At 39.8% G+C, this 22,830-nt stretch overlaps 1 protein-coding gene across 1 annotated transcript in view; it reads right to left on the bottom strand.

Annotated features, from left to right (window-relative positions):
• The window catches only part of cdh13 (cadherin 13, H-cadherin (heart)), a 233,285-nt gene that overhangs the window by 145,451 nt on the left and 65,004 nt on the right, over nt 1-22,830 (bottom strand). Inside the window, exon 6 of the mRNA XM_030425730.1 lies at nt 22,065-22,209. Within this exon, the coding sequence (XP_030281590.1) occupies nt 22,065-22,209 (145 nt within the window). The remainder of the gene's footprint in view (nt 1-22,064; nt 22,210-22,830) is intronic.

The following is a 22,830-nucleotide window of genomic DNA, read 5'->3' as shown; positions in this document are numbered from 1 at the left end:
AGGAGGAAAAAACTCCACTATGTCTGAGAGGCAAATATTGTGCTCCACATTTATCAGCTTTAGTTTTTCAGAGACTCTTCTCACTGGACAGCAATGCTACAAACATACGATGGTCCATGAAAATGGATAGTTCCCCCCTTTTTTTATTCCCTAGATAATAATGTTAATGTATTTTGATAAATGGACTGGAAATGTCCCTGGTTTTCATTTCAGAAATGTGGCTACCTTGGTATAATGTTGCCATGTTAGTTAAGCGTGTTAATATCACTGAACACAATGTTAAATGATGAGGGGAACATTTATCTGTATCAAATTTCATGGCAGTCGATCGTAGAGGAGTGAGAGTGGATAATGCATGGAGGGAATTAAGCTGCCAGTTGAACCACCACACTGGGTTACAGCTCTACCGGGCAAAGGAGACAAGGAAACCAGCAGTTTCCGTGACATAATGTCACCACCAGGTCCGGATGAAATTTACAGTAGAGTGGAAAAAGCATGGCGCTTACTAGATTGTTTCTCACCCGAAATTGACTTCTGGCTCAGTGGCTAAGTTGATAAGTGAAATTATCAAAAAAACTGGATTGAGATTGTTTCACCATACATATAATTCAGCAACTAGTATGTATCTCAAGGAATGCATTTCAGGAATATTCCTGTCCCTCGAGATCTTTATGTTTTTAAAACAGATAAGAAAGAAAGAACAGACTTTCAAGGGCAGGCATGCACAAACAAATTGTAGCTGTAATAGAACAATATTTTTACAGTACACAGAAAAAACTCAAGTGCACTCCTGAATGATCAGACTGTTCTAATTAAACAAAAAGACAGACGGAGACACAATGGATGTCGACGGAGAAGAATGCTGCTTGCCAATGCTTTGTTCACCCATTGTTCTTGATTTCTACCCATTACAACACAATACATGACATCAAAATAATCAAGACCTGATAAAGCCCATCATATTGAGTACATTCCTCAAACTCACTCTCGTCCTCTTACTGTGTGTCCTTGAATCTATGAGAAATCTCCATTCTTTCAAGTAGACTTATACGAGCAGTTGAGGGCTAAAGGTAACAGACAGCTATGGCTCCACTGCCGTTTGTCCGCCCTTGACTTGGAGTGTTATGATTATGTCTATTCACAGTATTCACCGAACTTGTTACAGGACAGGATGTTCGAAGACAGCACACTGACAGTGATGGGAGGATGATATAGTAGGCTATTAACAAGACAATGCTTTTTGCAGGCAGTGTGGAGACTGTGTGCATGCTTTTAGGGCCTGAAACAAAACCTATTCTGCATTGTTTTCCAAAACAGACACACTACTTTGTACCTAGTATTGTAAAACAATACTGTAAAATGATGATTCTTCACCAGTTAAGAAGGACGACAACATTATTTATGTAACAGCCTGCATGGGCAGAGGTTCAGGGTTGATGAGCTAGTCAACAAAGTGTGGGTATTTGCCATGGGGCGCTGCTTTTTCCAGTTGTACTATCGACATTCAACTTTAGTTCCAAAGATGAAAATCCTTTGTAACTATAGTCATGTGGCATTACTGTAAACACAAGGGAAAGGACATTTTTACCCAAACGATGATCTTTCGCTAACCCCAACGTAGGTGCCCAAACCTAACCAAGCCTTACCCAAAACCACTGATGCTGATAGCAGTGTTGGAAAAAGTATTAACGGGCAGGTTATGGTTGTATGCTGATATCGTTTTTTTTGTTTGTTTGTTTGTTTTTTTAGAGGATTTGTCAGTGCCATGTGGTATCTTTTGATACCTAATTGAATTAACAGATTCCCCAAAATTGAATATTCGGTCATTATTTTATCACCCCCATGCTGATTGGAAAGTCTGGTGAAGTTCCATATTCTACAAAACAGAACTTCTGAAGCTTTAGACATGGATAAAAACTCATACAAATTGCTTGTCCAGCGTAATCCAACTCACTGGAAACCCTGAGATCTTAAATTTATTTGAAAAGACCTTTGACGTGCAAGTTCATGCACCTGCTTCAGAGTCTTTTTCGCTCAGAAGCTACAATAAAGATTTTGACTTCAAAAAGGGTGTAAATAACATCTTTTCAAATCAATTTGGGATCTTAGAGTTTCCAAAGACTAAGATTATGCCAAATGAGCTGTAGGGAGCAGTTTTATGTTGCTTTTTTTAAATCTTGTTTTAAAGCAAGTCCTACATCATGTAATTTGAAACTTCACCCGATTTTTCATTGCCACGGGGATGGGTAGTTAATGACTAACTTTTCATTTTGGGGTGAACTGTTACATTAATGTAATACGTTCAGAGAGAGAAAAACTGGAAAGACTGGAAAAAAGAGAAGAGTCAAATAACTTGGAGAGGCAAAACAATCACATTGAAGAGGTTAAAAGGTTTTGAATTACATTTTTCTAAACATTTTCCTTTGATAGATTTAGTTGATAGAGGATGAAACACTGACAGATGCTCAAATAGGTGGCTAGAGGGTGTGAGTCAGGGCAGAAATCTTTTTTAGCCTGACCTTTAATTTGTTAAAGATGTGAGATTTTGCTCTGATGGATGCTTTGACTTCTTCAAATCGAGGTATTGCTCATAGCTACAGACTGGTGTAAGATACACAATGCTTTATTTATCCCTGTGCGTCACAGAAGAACAATGCAATGAAAAGGGAGCCTTTGAAGTGTGTGAGACACGGTTCCAATTTCCATTTAAAAGACTTTATTTAGAGCAGGGCTTTCACACAACTTGGATTCCATCAATGATCAAAGAAGAAAAAATAGAGGGCTGTTATCATCAAAATACTGACAAACAATACACTATTCATGCAGAGTAAAAGAGTACATATCTGTCGGAACGTGGAACGCATATGTTTCATGACGAAACATCACTTTAAGGTGCTCTAAGAATATATTGCATATTTCCACAAAGAGAGAGATATCATATGAATAGTAAAATATTCCCTCCCTGTTAAGTTGTGCTTAAACTGATTGTATACCACCCTGCTAACGAAAAATATACTATCTGCCCACAACAATGATAAGAAAATAATGGTGTCATCCTCTTGAATAAAACTTTGAAACGTAACCCAAAATGAACATTTGTTAAAGGGTGGTTTCACCACTAGCCATGTGAGTTTGACCGCAGGATAGTTTCTATTTATTTGCGTTACTTGTGCATGTGTTTATTCGCCCCAAACAGCCAGATCACTCACCAACCTCAGCACTCACCAGTTCCGGTTCTCTCTCTTCTTTAACCCCTTTCTTCTCTGTGGTGATAAGTTAATTAACAATGTCAACATTGCTGACAATATGCATTTCTAAATGTTTTTTTTTTTTTTTCCTAAATGTGAATGCCAAACCTTGATCCCAAGTACTGGCAGAGATTTACAGCAGATTTCATGCCAGAAAATGGCTGTTTCTTTTTCCTGGGCTGTTTTGCAGTAATTTGGAGGGTTGTAGCCAAGCATATTACTCAGTGACTGTAGATGTTTATATCAGATAACTCGATCCAGAGGAGAGACAATGTTGGCAACGTCATGTACAGCATTTCGCTTTCAATGTCCACACTTGAGCCATGTGTGGCACTACACAGTGCTGAGGAGAAACAACTGCTGCCAGGAGTTAAATAGCAGCACTGTGGTAGAGTCACAGGGATGGACAGACAGGCTGGAGAGGCTCAGGCTGACAGTGATGGCTGATGGATGCTGCACAGCCACAGAGCCCACAGAGATTGGAGGGTATTTGTTGCAACAAATGGGATTGTGCACATTTTCCACTGTAATCCGTGACTGAAACGGAGGAACAGTGTGTTACTGGACATCAGAGTTTTGACGCACACATGGACAGTGGGGTGTTAGACACTGTCCTCCACACAAGAAAAGGATAAACTGGCAACAGAAAAAAAAATAGGGGTCGAAGAGAATGAGAATTCCCTTTATTCCTTAACATAAACTCTGCTGAATTAAAAATACAAATTGTACATTGACATTAAAAGCTGTATTCCTGTGTGGATGTTCTAATTTACATTATGCATGGATCACTGATTCCCTTTCATTTTATCTGAAAGACACTGTTCCTAGCCACATATAGTCCTCACAGTTCCGTTTTCTCCTTTCATTAACTGTATCTACAACTCATTCAAATTAATGCTAGAGTAGCTAGCCCACCTGGGTTGGTTTGACATGGCACTTTTTGATATAGCTGCACTGATGTAATACCATTAGTAGGTGTGCAGTGTAGTGCATTTTATCTTTAAAAAAGAAAACTTGAATCTAGTTGCTTTGTGTCTCTGGGTATCCTCAAATTTCCTTTCTAGGGTTAGGGTGCACTTCATTGACTTTTTATATTCCAGCAAAGGCATCATGCATTCATGATAATTATTTCTCACAACTCAGTGTCTGGTAAAGTTTCCATCAATGTATTTATTTTACACACATTCCAAAGTAATGCATTGGAAAAGGTTGATAAAATGTAAGAAATTATTAGATTGTTTTTCTTTTCAGTTTTGCAAACAGTTTTTACTCGCACCTAGGGGCTGAGAGGACTTGTTTTTCCCTGTTTCTTTTTGCCTTTCACTGATGTAGTTAACATTTAAGTCACATGACTGGTCAACTGTTTCAGCCAAAACCTGGCAGAATTAAATAGACCCCTTGGAGTTCCAAAAAGACCTGATGTGACCCTCCTATAATACAACATTGTTTATATTGTCTATATTGTATATAATTGCCTATATTGTTTTCCCTGCTTGAGATTTGACTGGTGTTTATGTTATCCTGATTTGGCCTCTTCTTCTGCATTGGTAAAATCATATTTGGTAGGAGCACTGGTGCCCACTTGTGCTTATCTTGATGAACCAACTGCGAGTGGATGAAACGTTGTTGTACAGTTGTTACAGACATTCTTTTATACATTTGTTGCCAATTTGGTTACAATTTTGTTAAAATGTGCAATGAAAAACCTGGCTGACATTAACTAACTACCACGCGACTTCTTCCCTAGCATACATTTTCAGTTTTGCTTTTGGAGATGAACCCCTAGTGTCTTCATTCAACAGTGTTAATGCAAAAGTGGCTGTAAGATCCTCATAGGCAGAGATAACGGCCTGTTTAGATAACACAGATCCATATCACAAAATTTCATCTCGGATTACCTACTGTTCAAAAGCAAATTTTCCATCAAAGCCAGCAAACTCCAAAATCACAATAACCTGTTAATAGAAAGTGTGAAGATTCATGCAGCTCTCCTATACTCTCGCTTTTTTTTTTACTTTTGGGCTTTCACTTCTGATGCAACCACATGCAAGTGCATGCTTAATAAGGTGGCCACACTCATATTCATTTCGTCTCTAGCTGTGTTTGAGACATAAATTAGGCATAAACGTGTGGTTCTGTGTGGGCATTCACAGTGTGTCCAGCTGGGTGTTAATCACATTATAGCCACACACACATGAAACACTTAAACATACGAGAACTTTCAGACAATTTGCAATGCAAAGCTATACAATTTCAAATTCAGTTCTTTCAATCGGTTATATCAATGTATGGATTTTTCTTAGTTTTCTTAAAGCATCAATTTTTTTCTTAACATTTTTGCCTATAAATCTATAAGTATTGTGGTGTATCGATCTTTATTAATGATCACATCATTATAATCTTCTTCAAACACTTCCTGACTCAAGTGAATGACCTGAAAGAGGTTTAAGATGGACAATCTTGCAAGTGTCATAAGCCTCCTTAGTCCAGTCAGCAGTCCAAGGTCAGCAGAGGTCCCGCCTCCTCTGGGCTGTAAGCCTTCACTGTCAGAAACAAATTGTTTGATAGGAGCTCTTTTTCCACTTAATCGCAGCCACTGCAGACACCCACATAGACTGATGCATGCACACACACACCAATGAAGGACAGAAATCTCATTATGATCAACCAGATTGCAGAGATAAAATGTCACTCAAAACTATATCAGCCATGGCGAACTGAATCCCCAGGTCCATGAAAAATACAGCGCAACCTCCTCAATCCATGAGCCTTCTGGTATTTTCAATTGTTTAAGTTCATGTTGACGAGAAAAAAAAAAAAAAAAAGGATATGGCATTCACAGAGGTTGGAAAATATACAGATAGTGGATGGTAGATTTTCATAACTCTGGCAAGAATGAAATACTACATGACTGAGTAGGCTAATCTGAAACACCATCACTGTAATTTCAGAACAGGTTTGAAGTCATTGTTCCTCTGGGTGGAGATGAAAGTGAATGAGGCAACTCGGTGTAATCTACTTCTCTGTGGGAGGCCAGCCAACACCGTCATAAGTGGACCAGGGATGTCAAACCAGAAGCGACACAAAAGCCACTTCTTGTAACGGGACAGAAAGACACATACACATGATTCATAATATACTGTGCAAAGAAACAGTTTCATACAGATTGTAAGCTTTGGTCTATGGTAACATTGCACAGCAAAACACCACAAGGACTTTACCGACTTCTAGACTGACATACTGGAGACTTTTTCATCAAACATACTGGACTCTTCTCATTACTTCTCATCTCCAAAATGCAATCTGTCAAATTCACAGCTGACTAAGATCTGCTCTTTTTATAAAATAGTTTCTGCCCAAGTGCCTGAATAAATGTTGGCAATGTATATTCCTGGTGCAACTTTACATATCTTTAGGTTCAAATTTAAATGTCATGTTGTGACAATGCTGTGGTTATATGGTTTGGAAAACAGAAGCCACTTGGTTAGGGTTAGGACAAGATCATGATTTGGCTTAAAATACCTGCTTTGGTTGCTACATAACTGCTGGTCAAAAATATCTATTCTGAAAATTATCCTGAGGTCTTGGTAAATTTTCTAGTGGTGACAAGCTGACAAATCCTGAAACCCAGTGCCCCTTTATCAAACTTATCCAGTGATATCCACACTTGGAAATGTCAAAAACACAGTCTTGAACTGCAGTTACTGGCTTGGCAGACTTATGGCTGAAGAGCTCCACCATCACCAACTCCAAATATGAAAAGTGTGGCAATAAATATGTAATGTGAATGAGATATGACAAATGTAGAAATGCTGATATGATACTTAGGATAAATATAATATCAATATGATGGGACAAACTGAAACGTGTCAGTGGTTTGCAGACATGTTGCTTAGTGGCTTAGTATGTCTCTAATCTCAAAGACAACATATGCAAAACAAGTCAGTAGAATCAAAGAAAGCTCTTTAGAGCTAAAACTAAATATCAGTGAAGTTGACACTCTGATTGGAAGAGGTCGAGAGAAAAAACTAACAAAGTTCAGAAGAGGCTAAATCACTCAAGCTTTGAAAAAGGCAGTCTCAATAAACAAGCAGTTTTGTATCATGTCGACGAGTGGTCTCAGAAATAATGACAAACTATTCCAAACAGCACTGCATCACAGTTCAAAGGTAGCAGACAAGCACTGCTAATTGACACTGAACCTAATGTGAACCATCTCTGCAGCAGTATTTATGATGGTGATGTGGTTCATTCAAAGTTCTATTCGTTTTTGTAGGTTGTTATTTAATCAACCTACTGTATGTCTGTGGATTTGTCTGTATTGTAGCTACCTGCCTCTTACTTTTCAACTTTCTGTGGCAAATTTTGCAAGCGCTCTCTTGAAATAAATTCTGTGTCAGCATTATAAAATCTGTTGGATGTCAAGGCTGAAGTTGCTGACATTTTTTTTTTTCTCCCCTCTGCACTTAAGAGTTCCTGTCATGAGGCTATGAGTAGAAAAGTAAAGAGTAGGGAGTTCAGCAGGAAGACACATCCTTGAGGACACAATTATGGTGTGCTTACACAGAAAAAGCCTAAAGAGGTCAGGGCTGTTAGTTACATGAGCATTATTGCGTTAACTCTATTATTTTAATAATACAAACTGTCCATAAATATAGTAATTTTACTTTACATATGATAATATATGTCAAAATAACACCCTGTCAGCACACAACCTTGTCACCAGAATAAAATGTTGGCAGAAAGTCTGTCCAAACCAGAGCTATATTCAAATTTGTGCTTGCCATAGGCTACATACCATATCAACGTTTCTGTCAAACATGCCATATCAGGTTCACATTACATGTTTATGAAATAACTCTGATGGTTAAGTGAAGAGGGCTGCATCAGAGTTAGGGGCACAAAATAAGCAGTTAATATGGAATTAGATTTGTGCCAAAAGAAACAAACAAAACTTCTTAAATGTCAAACAAAAACAGGAATTTGAGAGAACATAAAACTCATTTCAAAAATAAAACTTAGAACTGCAATCAAATAATTTGTCAAATAGTGTAAAATATTGGTCTTTTACTCTTCTAATAATGCATTATTTTGTTTACGGTTCCCTCTGCTGGTTTCTCTCCGCTCAGACTTTTGCGCTGACTCTCAGCTTTGCGGTCTCTCTGCAGCTCTTCCTCGTTTGCGCTCCCTGACTTTTTGTTTGCAGTTTTGGCACAAACCTCTCGGGTGGGCGGGCCTTTTCAGCAGAGCGTCCCCATTGGCTAATTAGTCGTTGACTGACACAGTTCAGTACCTTTGTGTAGATAGCTAGCGCGCTAAATGACCCAGGCTTTAAAACGGAGAGAAGAAGAGATGACGACGACGACAACGTCACTGAAGAACAATATATGTATGTCATAACTACTTACACTACACATTAGTTTTTCTTGTTGTGGGTTGTTACTGTTGGTCTTCATTGTCGTCGTCATCTTCTTCTTCTCTCCGTTTTAAAGCCTGGGTCATTTAGCGCGCTAGCTACCTACCCATAGGTACTGAGCTGTGTCAGTCAAAATCTAATTAGCCAATGGGAACGCTCTGCTGAAAAGGCCCGCCCACCCGAGAGGTTTGTGCCAAAACTGCAAACAAAAAGTCAGGGAGCACAAACGAGACAGAACTGCAGAGAGAGCGCAAAGCTGAGAGTCAGCGCAAAAGTCTGAGTGGAGAGAAACCAGCAGAGGGAACCGTAAACAAAATAATGCATTATTAGAAGAGTAAAAGACCAATATTTTACACTATTTGACAAATTATTTGATTGCAGTTCTAAGTTTTATTTTTGAAATGAGTTTTATGTTCTCTCAAATTCCTGTTTTTGTTTGACATTTAAGAAGTTTTGTTTGTTTCTTTTGGCACAAATCTAATTCCATAAGTTAACAGATTACCTAACGATCAGCTACCTAAGCATAACAACGTATAATACTAACAGTAATAACAATACTATACTATAACAAAATATATCAAGAATTTATTTGCAAAAAAGAGACAGACAGATTTTGCACTTTGCAGTATATGAACAAGACTAACGCAAGCAGAAAAGTGCTTGAAGCTAAATGCTAATGGGAATGTCATTAGTTTTGCAAGTATTTAGCCATTAACCACAAATTGTTACCTGATGGCAATGGATAAAAAGTTAACCAGCAAATGCAATTAATCCTGAAGCATCCGTGAAAGTCTGAACCAAATATCACAGCAATCCATCCATCCATTGTTGCTTAAGACATACAATGTCAGGAAATAAAAGCATTCACCATGGGACCATGATGATGAACACAATTTCAAGGCCATTCAAAGTTGTTCAGATGTTTTGGTCTGGACCAAAGTAGTTGACCTACTACCCAACCAACAGATGACTGACCTTTCTTGCTTATAATATCTTTTCCATGGCTTGCTCCCTGGTCATGGCAGCCAAAACAAGCATATAACATTTGGAGAAATATGGTTTCAGTGTTTTGTTCAGTTAACAGAGTGGATGCTTTCTATAAATATTTTTTTGCAACAAATTCATGAGGTGTGAGACTATATTCATTGTTCCAAGCACTAATAATATATCATCTTTATACGTTTAAATCACTTACTTGATTGAAGTGGAATGTCTTTATCCATAGTAAGATTAAATTGTTTCTGTGGTTGATAACATTCACTGTTAAATAATAGATACTATTTTAAAGAAATCGTATCTATCGATCTTTACCTGTCAATAATCATAAATAATATATGCTGTGTTCAGTGGAGTTGCTGATTCAACCAATTACTGGCCAAGTCTTCCGGGAATCATTCAGATGCTGAGATTACCTCTCCTGCTCAAAACCATAAAAGCATTCATGGAGGCAATTAGACGGTTCTCTGTTGTGTGTTCAGAACATAAATACTGCACAGTCCATCCTCATGGGACTAAACAAACCAGTGCATTTCTTGATAAATGAATGCAGAAAAAGCAATTTTTATAAAGCTTCAGGGAAATATGACTCTGACAGCATTCTATTTTTATCAAGCGCTATATGTTTTATTTCCATCGCCAAACCATTTTTCAAGCTGTCAGAGGGAAAATAAAAATAAATGAGAAGAAAAGGAACACACCCAAATTCGTCTTGCCATCACTTCACATGGCTACACCCATCTCAAAGCTCCTATCAATACAGCCATCCCTCCATAACAGCTAGTTACTGATCTGTGAGCTTCTGTTTAACACTCGTCTTTCACATTGTCCCATTCCTATTGATTTCTGTCCGTGTTTTCATTACTCATTTGGAAAATGTCCTATGAAATACAAATTCCTTTGCCTAAAGGTGATGTACAGCATGTAATAAGGTAGTGAAGATTTGACAATTCCATTACTGTCGCTGCCTTGCCACATGTGTTTTGACAAGATTGGTGACCACATGAATGCAGCTCAACACAGTGATGACAAGGCTGTGTAATTCCTGACTGATGGATACATCTCTTTGCCCTGCAGAGTTGATTACAGCAGAAAATGCACAGCAGGCTGCTGCCTTGTTCTCATATGTGAACTTTGTCATCTCTGCTTGTCTGACAATCCCAGATCAATACTCAATCAAAGAGTTTCTTTGCCTTCAGCTGATCTGTTGCTCTTCGGTGCGTAAGCCCAGGCGTAGAGCAGTGGTATGCTTGCCGTCATCAAAAAAAGGAAAAAGACAAAAGACAGGACTGTAGCAGGAGATTAGAGAGGACAGGAGCACAGGAGCACTAAGAGGACATTTCTCAGTGACCATGTACAACACAGTTTCTCTCAAACGCAGTGGGATGCTGCAGTAATTTGGAATAAATATGCAAGACTAGATGGAGGACACTGTCTCTTACAACCCCATTACCATCAGTACACTTTGCTCAGATCAGCAACATACTACTTAAAAGAAAACAAGAATGAAGCTTTTTGCAAGGATGTTTGTGAGACATCTTCCACTCCAGTTCAAAGAGTACAATATCTTGGCTGGCTCATCCAGAGATGCCTTTTTTCTTCTACCTTATACCCCTTTTCAACTGGTCAAAAATCCCACTTAAACTTGCTTGGATAATGTGTGTAAACTATAATATTCCCACAATACACAAAAGCCTTATCTGCATTTACACCAGGGTCAACTGACTCTGCAGTAGACACAGGTTTGTATCATCTCGACTCAGCTTTGATCCAAATGTAACGCGGGGCCACGCTAAATTACGCAGCGCAAAGTGATGACGGGTCATCATCATCCGGTGGTGGCCCTTCTAGACTTTCCAAAAGTTATTGGACCGAATATTAGAACAGCCTGCCTTATCTTGGGGAAGTGAGAATGGGGTCAATGGGCAATTTTTAGCGGATGTACTCACATTTAAAAAACCTGTGTAGACCGTTGATTTTGTGGTAAAAGCGGTATTAGAACTGTTCTTAGAGTAAACAAACTATAAATACAAAGTTGTTTGATTTTCCATTTTCTAAGGCTTCACCCTTGCAGTAATTATCAACATTATGGTGAAAGATGAGAGAGAAAAGAGGTTAGCATGTGTAGAGACACAATGTTGATAGGGAATAAGACCCTATTTGTATGGGCTAGGCTATCTGGAGTTTAGTGTTTTGTGTGTGTTTTGAGCACTTACCAAGGATGGTGGTAATGGTGAAGTACCCATTATGTTCATTAAGTTAAACTGAAGGTAGTTATTAATATGATAGTAGATAAGATTGCTGATTTCCAGGTCTCAGAAGTCTGCCGAAGGCTCACATTAGCTCCAGCTGAATTTCAACAGCAACTTTACAGCATTGTTCAACAGAATAAGGACTGTGGTTTGTGTCCGTCATATCTTTCTTGTTCTTCCAAATGACTTTTCTCCAGGCTCCATATGGACAGGGAAAACAGGTTGAGGATACTTCCACAAAGGGATATGAACTGCTAAACCACAACCAGGAAATGGTAGATCTTATAATTTCCTATCTGCTCAAAGTCTCTGCTTGAAAACCTTTTAAAAAGTGGACTTTTGGGTAGTTGGGGGCTACGATGGCTGTGACCAGTCTTGTGAAACAAAGAGGGCAGATAATCTAAATTGGAGAACCTGGAGTGCAATGGGAGTTTTGAAAGGGGCAATGGCTGTCTTTTCTTGTCAGGAAGGGGTAGAGGATATGGGGCGATGCGGAGAGATTGGTTTGTCTGGGTGGACTCTGAAGGTTTTGAGTGCGTGTGTGTGTATGTGTGTGTGAGCGAGTGAAGCGAGTCCCTGCCGAACCGGAGAGAGGGACAGATAATCAAGCTCGAGTTGAAGTGGGACTTTGTGCAGGGGCAAAGGAGAATAGAAACTCTTTAATAGATTAGCAGCACTCAAGTACTGGAACGGCCACCAGGGACGCCAAAAGTTGAGCCATTGTCATACCTTGAATTCCCAATCCTCTATACACCTATACAACTATACTTTTGGGGCTTCACATTCTGCTTTCGGGCAAATCTCTACCTGTGAAATGAGGAATAAATTCTCATCTACATAACACTCAAGCATGACAAGGAGTTGGGAGGGAGAGAGAGGGAGCGAGAGTGACAGAGGGCCGAGATGGATGTTGATGCTATTTAGATTTGGAATGACGCAGGGAACCACATAACTCCCGCAAGGGAGCAAAATAATTTACTTCAAACCAAAGAAATTTATTCAAATAAAGTCCCATTCACATGTATTCAGATCAAATCTCTGTTGAAAATAAAGCCCATTTAGAATGCAATTTTTTTCCTCTCAGTGGTGTAATGCATATCGCTCCCTATGGTAATTCAAAAGAAGATAGCTCAGTTAAGAAGGCTCAGGAAAATCAATGATGCCTTCACTGGTGAAAAGAGAACAGATGCATATAAATGTTTGAGCTTCTCAGTGGACTGAAGCATGTATTTCTATTCACTGGCCATATGGACTGAGATCACATGGCATTGATAGATTCACATTGCATATTTTTCCACTATTAATCACTTGTCATGAAATGGTCTATTTGAAAATGTCACTGGCATTTCATCTAATAACTATGCTTAGATACAGTGACTTAACATGAGTCACCAAATAATTAGAGTGGAAAAAGTTGACCAGGTGGGGTTATTACTTCACCGAGCTAAATGGCATCATGTACATGCATATCAGTAAGTGCAAAGGGGGGAAAAACTCATTTATTCTAACACAGCAATACCCCAAAGTTAATTGGGCAGCATCCTCCTCAGATACCTTGGACATTAATTTGCCAGGCTTTCTCAGTCTGACAAGCTGATAATGAAGCATTGTTGGACAGCAGTTCACCTGGTAGAGTGTTGGACAGACTGTTCTCCAGCTAACACAGGCAGAGCGGGAGCTAGAAAGGCAGAGACGGAGACCATAATGGGGCAAACAAGCACCATCATGCTACAAATTACCTGCCAGTACTGGTGTAATCGCTCAGTTGAATCATTATCTATCTCCTGAATCAATCTCGTTCTTGCCTCCTCTGCACTCGCTGACTACTCTTGGCACCACACCAACCGTCTGCCTCAACTTCTTCTACTAGTCTTCTCCAAACTTAGAAGAGGTGTCTGTGCTAGCAATTAGCTATTGAAGCTGAACAACTTTTATTTTGCTGAGGTTTGTCTCTGGTGTGCAGGCAGTGCGAGGGTCCTGCTAGGTACTGTGTGTAGCAGGTTTGATGCTGCAGCAGAAGGACGGGACATATTAATGACTACAGTTCAGACAATGCACTGACTATACAGAGGTGCAGGCAAATGGTTCTACAGAAGTGGTTACCACAGCGTAGGTCTGCTAACAATGTATGCTTGAAGGTTTGTGTGTGTAATCACAACAGCATTTCAGGCACTAAAATGTGTGTCAGGAGCAATTTCTGTGTGACTGAGGCTTATTATTGTGCCTGATCGGACCAGGTGGCAGATGGTGAAATCCTGTTTTGTTTAGCCGTAACTTATAGTGATGGGTCTCTTCCATTAAGCCCACATTAGGGAGCCAGCATGCACAATGTCAGAACCCTGATAGCAGCTCACCAAAATAGAACAGAGCCTAGATTTATGTCACTAATTCCCCTAAAAAAAAAAAATGACATGTGACATGAGAAGTTTATATCCATGTTGCCAAGCCATATTCATTTAGCCGGTGTGCATATGTGTGTGTGTGAGAGAGAGAGCAGAGCAGTCGACCAGATCCATCCCTCTCCCCCTTCACAGCAGGAGCTCAGGCCTTAATTACCTCTGATATAAACACAAATTAGTCTGGAACACAAACAGAGACTCGGCTATGAGTAATATCTTCATTTATACCCCATCATGTCCAATTACACAAGATATATCACCTAAACGCTAGGTTTAACTTGTCTGCATAGTGTTGGCAGAGGGGAGAAAAACATAAATTGCCAAAAACATGACAGTCTTAACGCAGTAGTCTTCCAGCAGCACACCATTCCATTCCTAAAATTTTGATCACACGATTTCATTTCCGTAAATCTGTGGGGAATATGCATGAATTTCGGTGATGTTAACGTTTCACTGGTTTTGCCATAATGACTCTCAAAATATGGGTGTGTGAAGCTCAGTGCAGAGGTGTATGAAGAGGTGGAAACATTTGAGACATTACCCTACCCTACCCATGCAGACGTGAGGAATAGCTTTTTTATAGCAACCCATATTGACATTTCTGTTGTGTGTTTCTGTTTGGGTTAGCCCCAACCTTCCACTATTAAAATTGCCTATTGTTTTCACTTTACTGTCTCTATATTTTGTTTCAGGGTCCTGTGAAACACACTTATTTGAACCCAAACCAGATTTTTTCAGAACATAACAAGGTAGCTATGTAACCGTTGCTGGTATACAACAATGGTCATGTCATGCTGGGAACAGTGATTTTCATCAATATTGAAGTCATTGGCAATCAAAATATTGGGTTGTATGGTATGAGGTTGTGCTGCCCTTTGAAAGAGTCACGCATGCAATATGATGTGGGTGTTGAAAGCCTTCCAATTGCGGGGCACCGTTTAGCTCAGTTGGTAGAGCGCGCGTCCCATGTGCCGAGGCTCTGCAGCGGACCTGGGTTCGACTCCCGACCCAGGTCCCTTTGCTGCGTGTCATTCCCCCTCTCTCTCCCCCTGTTTCCTGTCATATCTTCAGCTGACCTATCAATAAACCCATAAAAGGCCAAAAAAAAAAAAAAAAAGCCTTCCAATGCTCAGTTGGTAGAGCGCGCGTCCCATGTGCCGAGGCTCTGCAGCGGACCTGGGTTCGACTCCCGACCCAGGTCCCTTTGCTGCGTGTCATTGCCCCTCTCTCTCCCCCTGTTTCCTGTCATATCTTCAGCTGACCTATCAATAAACCCATAAAAGGCCAAAAAAAAAAAAAAAAAGCCTTCCAATGCACCACAGAGTTAAACATGAACCAAAATTTTGAGTTGATCTTTCACATGTATAATCCTACGGCTGTTTACATTCACTAGACCACAAAACATATTAATCTGGTGCTGAACATAGTCCAAACAACTACTTGTATATATGTGATGTTTGATAAAATGAACATTGCCCAGCTGCCTAAAAAAAAATTGCATTAGTTTAAGATTTAATTCCTCAGTGGAAACATTCAGTCTAAAGACTAAAGTGTGAAAATCGGCATTTTTAGTATTGGTCAATTAGGGATTTGCTGATGATATAAAATATACCTGGGACTGGCTTTTTTTCTTTCCCCCCCGTTTTTTTGGTTTTCATTTATGATACTAGTAGGTGGAAGTAAAAGAAAAAAAAGCACTCCCCAAAAAACACTGATACAATTGCCAATCGCCCAAACTCTCTAGTCCAAACTTGGTTCGAAAAAGCCAGACAACCCCTGGTGAAGTGAGGCAAAAGAAGGTCAGTAAGAGTTGTTATAAAAAAAAGTTGGTAGACAGGGCAAAGATGGAAAAAATAGCCAAAGAGCGAATGTGGGGGAGTGGGGAGAAAACAGTAGTGGGATAGCATGTGCACAAGGCCCAAGGGAATACAGGGCATGAAGAGAAAAGAGAATGTGGGAGATAAAGAGGGATAGAGAAAAAAAATGAATGAGTGAGGGAGTAAACAGAGAGGAAGGAAGGGCTTGCCAGAAGACTCAAGCTTTGGCTGCCTTTGTTATCAGTTTGCACAGAAATGTCAGTGCACTGTGACATTCTCCCCTACAGCTTTCTCTGCTGCCCAGCCTCTACTGTGATTCCTCCCCCCCCCCCCCCCCAAACACACACACACACACACACACACACACACACACACACACACACACACACACACACACACACACACACACACACTGCAATAGATCGCACAGCCACACACATTCACATAAATTGTGGAGGAGCAGATGCGCGCATATTCGCTCGAAAGAGCACATGAAACCATGCAACAACACGCCATATAGTATAACTTTATTTATAGACTCATGCTTGCCTCCAAGACTGCATAGAGTGGTTTTTACAATTTGCCGTGGTGCTTGAGGTTGAAGGTTTGTAGCACAAACATAAATAAGGAAATGTAGCACTGAGCCAAAACAAACACTTTCTATAAAAACATACTCTCCAGCAATATGTATTCCCATAAAGTGTGTATCTTGGCCTGTGAAAACACAGTAAGTTTCAATCTGTTAAAGTACTTGCACAAGTTAAACACACGGTCTCTTACAAGGAAATAAAAGTTTCCTATGATACATTTTGTGGTTGTAAAATGCAAGTCAAAAGGTGAACAATTAATTTGACTGACCTCTGAATTTAGTTTGGCCTCTTAGACCTTTGAGATGAGGTTATCCTGCAACAATGGCTGCAAGGAAATTATTTTTTCCACACAGGGATTTATAGACGTGATATTTGTTAGTTTTCTGTGGTAGAAGAGGAGGGCTAGTTTTCTCTGGTGCGCCTTTCAAGGCAGTCTCAGAACTATGGATATGTTTGGAGTTTAATTGCAAATTCTGGCAGCAGACCAACGTAGTTAGTGATTAGCTGTTGAACAAAGCAGACCATGCAGCAGCCAAGGAGTTGTATACTCCGTTAGGAGGTGCCCTGTCCTGGCTTGTACCTTATTCACTTTTTTGCTCTCTGATTAGTCATGTTTTGTTGCCAGCCTTCTTTCCACCTGACATTTTGTTGCTTGAATTTTGGATATTGTATTTTGTGGGCTTTATTTTGTTAAAGCTTGCTTGTTATTCTTTCAAATGCCTCTGAGTGTCTTGCATTCGGGTTCTAAAACTTTGCACAAAACTAAAAGGTATTTTACTATCTTTACAACAAATTGTTACCTCTCATGACTTGAAAAGCTATCTTTTATATCACAAAGTTTATGGCACAATTCAATAAAATAAAATTAAAAAAAGGGTCAAAACCAGACACCAGAAGGGGGACGGGACTTTGTCTCTTTATAGGCTGACTTTGTCGATTATGAGTTTTTCCTTCACCGCTCTTATTCAGTTACTTGGCACATTACTTCAACTATGACAAATCCCTTTTGAGGACTGAGATGTTGCCACAAGTACTCCCCATTGACAATAAGCATAGATAAATGTCTGTCTATCTGTTGGCTTTATCTTAAATCTACTACTGCTGACCACAAAACAAATCAGGAACTGATTGGTTGTTAAATATCATTTGAATGACTGATATATTACCAGATATATCACTAAAGCGGAACTGACACGTTGGCTAAGTAGACTATTTAGTACACAGATATGCAGGCATATGCACTAAGCACAGTCTTCAGAGCCGCATCCTTCATCTTATCTCTGAGCTCTATTCGATCTGGCATCCATGGCAACAGAAATACCAAGGAGCTGTCAGCAGAAACCATACTGAATAACATCCAACTTCCGCTCATTTAGTTTTGCCCACTTAGGTTTATTCAACTAGGCTATAATCCACTCAGGAAATAGCAGCTTACAGGAAGCTAAGGGGTTATAAAAGCATTTACTCAGTGTCTTTGATATTGACGTTTTTTTCTTTCAAAATAAAGCACACAGTATCAAATAATTGCATAGAAAACCAAATTCAGATATATCAAGTCGAGCAAGAAGGTTTCTGGCGGGTGATATCAGATTTAACTCGGTAATATAAAATTAGTTTTTCCAACATTGTGTTGGTGCTGAGCTTGCAGAAGTCAGAGTTAACTTGTCTACTAAACAGAGTCAGGGCTTAAAACTACTATGATGATTCAGGTGTTTTGTGAGGTCTGGCCCTCACTTGGGCCAAACCAATAAGAGATTTTCCTGCCGGGGATTTGACGTATTTCAGATTCACTCCCAGCTGCTTGCTAAGCACGAAGATACTCTGTAAGCATGTAAGGTTGCATGTGCAGTCTGACTATGAGTGAATCAAACTGTAGATAATCAGTTTTCTACATAAAGTCAGGAATCCACATTATCAAACCATACAAATAAGCAGTGAAAAAAGAGGAAATTGCCTCTTTTCTCCATTACAATCAGATTCAATCCTATCAGCTCCGTTACTGTAGGATAAAAACATCAAAATGCACTCTTACATCGACTGCATTATTCTAACAAGATTCAACTGTGCAAGTTTGTCAGCCTATTATCCTGTTCTGTATCGCCAGTAATGACACGCTGTTGCTTACCTAACGCGTACCATTGCATAAGCAGCGTGTGTATTAGCAATTCATAACACAAGTTCAGCATGAACTTGACAGCCGCTCAAAAATGTCTCTATGGAGAGCCGTGTGTGTGGTTGTGAGAGTCTGTGTGTGTTTGCGACTGCCTGCCTGTTGACTGATCCCTCTTATCTGTGAAGCTCTGGTGGTGATTAAGGTTTATGTCTGTTGGCTTTTTGTGCTAATGATGCGAGAACAAACACAGAGAGAACCATCTGAATCTGCGTGCGTAGGGTTTCATTTCACCCTTTTATGGTATCGCCTGTGTTTTCTGCTTCTAATCATGTGACTGGGACCTACATTCTATGCACTGCATCGTGTTCACCCTTAAGACACTAGATGGGTATACCTAGGGGTCTCTTTTTTTCTTTACAGTGAAGCAGCAGAACAATGTTCAAGGTGAGCAGTGGGAGCACACAGGGTGAAGCAACTGATTTTCGCTAATTTCATCATCAGCGCTGTGTGGTGCAACTGTGACAGCTGGAGACATTGTGGGACTATAAGGAATACATTTGAGAAGGTGTCGTCAGAATGCTTCATTCCTTCTAAAAGCTGTACAGCCTGTCTTAAATGCTTTCTACCACAAAGCCTCAGCAATAAAGAATTTCATGTGTTGGTGCAGAAATGTAAATCCGGATCTATTGGCCAGTATAGCAAACCATTCAACAATAAGAGCCTCACAGAAGCTGGCAGTGAACAACACACAGTTTGTCAAGGATGTGACCGCCTCCACAATTCTCACCAAGCATCATGTCACCATAGCATACCCATTGTATGGGTGATGACAGTTCTTCACACCACAGCTGTACCCAGAAAGAATGAACAAAAACAGCATTTTTTCACCTAATTCTTTCCTGCTCTAATTAGATTAGAGTAAGATTAGCAATGTAGAAGTTATCCTGAAATAGCAACACCATACATTCAAACTGCAGTTTTTTCAGCCCAGCGAGGGCACAACTGTCACGGTAAAAGAAAAGAAAAGCAGCAGTGGTGACAGCAACTCAGAGAACCAACAAAGAAACTGCTGTGACAAAGGCATCCAAGAGAAATTTAAGATTTACAGTAAAAGCCAGAGGTGAGGTGCTTCTCAAAGGCTCTGCCAGCTTTGCCTCAACATGATTGATTTTGAAACACTTGACCATGAGATGGAATGGGGAGGAAAGGTAGTGCATAGACTCAAAGTACAGTCCATAAAGTAACAATCTGTCAGCACATATCGATCATCAGAATCAGATAACTGTCTTAAAATGCTTTACAGTGGGTAATATAAAGGGGATTTCGCTTTCCAGTTTCTTCAAATCTCAAATCAAATCTCAATTAGCATTTTCAGGTGCATAGAAGAGGACACACAGTGAATATTCAGTGTTTTTTCTATATTGTGTCATATATGGTACGTCAAAGAATTTCAGAACTGAATTAAATCACAGTTATTTGGGCAAATTTTTATTTCATGAATGTTTGAAAGCCTTCCGAGTCAAGCCAGGATTCACTGACTGTAAGAGTGTAATGTAAAACTATCTCCAACGACAGCATTAGTATTAAGGTGATGTGCAAACCACCACCTCAGTGAGATTTCCTCAGTGAGTTCTCGCTGATTTTAAAAACGCTGAACCAAAAATTGGCACGTTCATAATTTGTAGCCACAACAACTACATGCAAAGATTTGTAAATAATGTTAGCAGCCTATCTAAAACAAAATTAATGACCCAGTAAAGTAACAAACACCTCCAGGATTTCACTGCCGTGGTAGTCGTGACATCATGCACCAGTGCTCAAGGCATGCTGAATACTGAAATGACAACTGGGTGATTGCAGGGACTCACAATAACCCTTCTGATTGGCACTTTTACATCTGTGCCTATGGACTGAGGTTGATTGGTCCTGTCCGCCTCATTACGATGTCTTCAGTTTATGTTAACACACGTCAGTAGAATATGCTTAAACTATTTCAGTTAAGGCATGGCAGGGAGGTGAAGAGTAAATGGTATGCTATTTTACAGCAAGCATCTTTAGTTATTCTGATGTCATCAGATTTTGTAAGTAGAAAAACAGACAAAAAAAAATTAAAATTGGAGTTGCTTTCAGCCCCTTCATGGAGGGCAGGTACATCTTTCACAGTTAATCTTATTTACACAAGCCTACTCTAACTATAAAGACTGAACAAACAATGAGGGCTGAATAACATTTTTACATGTTGCTTAAGAATAAATACTATCATTAGATCTACACGTAATAAAACACTTTTTAATGTAAAGAATACAAAATGTTTGATTTATGAATGTGTTAAAGGTTAACTGAGTTGTGAATTAAATTAAATATCATATATAAAGCCTCCAATAAGATGGATACTCATGAGAAGCCATTCGTCTGCCATTAGTCTGGAACAAAAAAATGCATTTCCTGCTAAAAAATGCAGTGTGAATGCTGGAAAGCTTGTTGCAGAAATGCTGAAACTGCCTTCCCAAAAGTTGAGATTATAATCAGTGATCTTGTATACCAGTGCACAGACAGCAGACAGCATTGTTTATTTGTATGTCAGTATGTGTTTATGAAAGTCAAATAAATGTCATAATGCATGAGGGATGTGGAATATGCTTTTACATGTGTTTGTCCGTTTCATGGCTTTCTGGTGAATGGAAAAGAAAGAGAGGAAGGAACAGGGAAGTGAGAGCCGCAGGGTTGATTTGAACCCTGGCCCACTGTGGTGAGGACCGACCCGCTGTATATGGGGCGCACGCTCTTGCAACTGAGAAGTGGAATATTTTAACATCTCTTAGTCCTCTACTGTCTGTCAAACCGGGAAAGAGTCTAATAGTTCCTTGTGGTCCTGCACATGGGCATGAGCTCTATGCTCTAACCTCTTGGCCACTGAGCTGGACAGCATTGTGCATGTGTATGTCAGTATGTATGTATAATAACATAGGTTGAATAATGTATGAACGATGCGTCCGCTTTCCCAGCAATGATAATGCTGTGGCTTTGAGTCATCACGACATTTACAAACAAACCACCTGCTCAGGACACAAATGTAGATATTATCATCAACAGAACCAGGCACCGACACCATGCCGAAGATCAGAGGACATCTCAAGTGTTGCAGTCAAGTGAGTGTGTGTTATTGATGTCCAGCTAAATCCAATAACAGCACAGTTCTTACCACGGTCCTTCAGTAAAACAGTGTCACCTACCTGTAGGGGACCCTTCGAGCACCTCTCCTGTGTAACGTCTCTCTTTGAAGATGGGCCGGTTGTCATTTTGGTCAATGACAGTGATCACTAGTATGGCCGGTCCCTCGATTACGTTTCCAGCGAAGTCTGTGGTTGAAACTTCCAGCTGTGTGGGAGGGAAGACAAAGGGGTTATTTTCCACAATGAAGATGCTCTTCTGGGGTTGACTTTTAGTTACAGGAATCTTCGTAAAACCATGGGTGGCTGGTTCAAATACTCCACTGCTCTGCCTTCAGCTATTACAAACATCCCACCAGTCTTCCAATTAAAAGTTGGCCACAGTAAAAAAAAATGACTGATCTGCCCTGCAAACATCACAGAGATTTACTGCATATCTCTCTATAAATACCAATGATGCTTAATAGCTGAATTTTCTACATTTGTCTTGAGACAGATAAACACAGTTGCAATTAGTAAATCTTCAATGACGGTGGTGGGCAATTTTTATGGATTTCAATAGTACAATTATTTGGTCCTGGTGCCTAACAAGTACCCGATTATTACTTCCCCTTAAACCTGACAAAAACGTGTCCTTGCATATGTATGACTTTAGATTCCTTTACACACACTTACAGATGTACAATGAAACCTATTCAGTCCTTCACCTTCCTCTGCCCCTCCACGGACTAGTCCACCATGGACCCGCATCACACATTTATGAATTCTCCCTTCAGCTTCTCCCTACTTTGCAGTATTGATAGTCATCCCCCCCAGTTCACATAGGAGA

Source organism: Sparus aurata, chromosome 8 (assembly GCF_900880675.1).
Source record: "Sparus aurata chromosome 8, fSpaAur1.1, whole genome shotgun sequence".
In the NCBI taxonomy this organism is placed as follows: Eukaryota; Metazoa; Chordata; class Actinopteri; order Spariformes; family Sparidae; genus Sparus; species Sparus aurata.
This window is presented reverse-complemented; position numbering and strand designations above follow the sequence as displayed.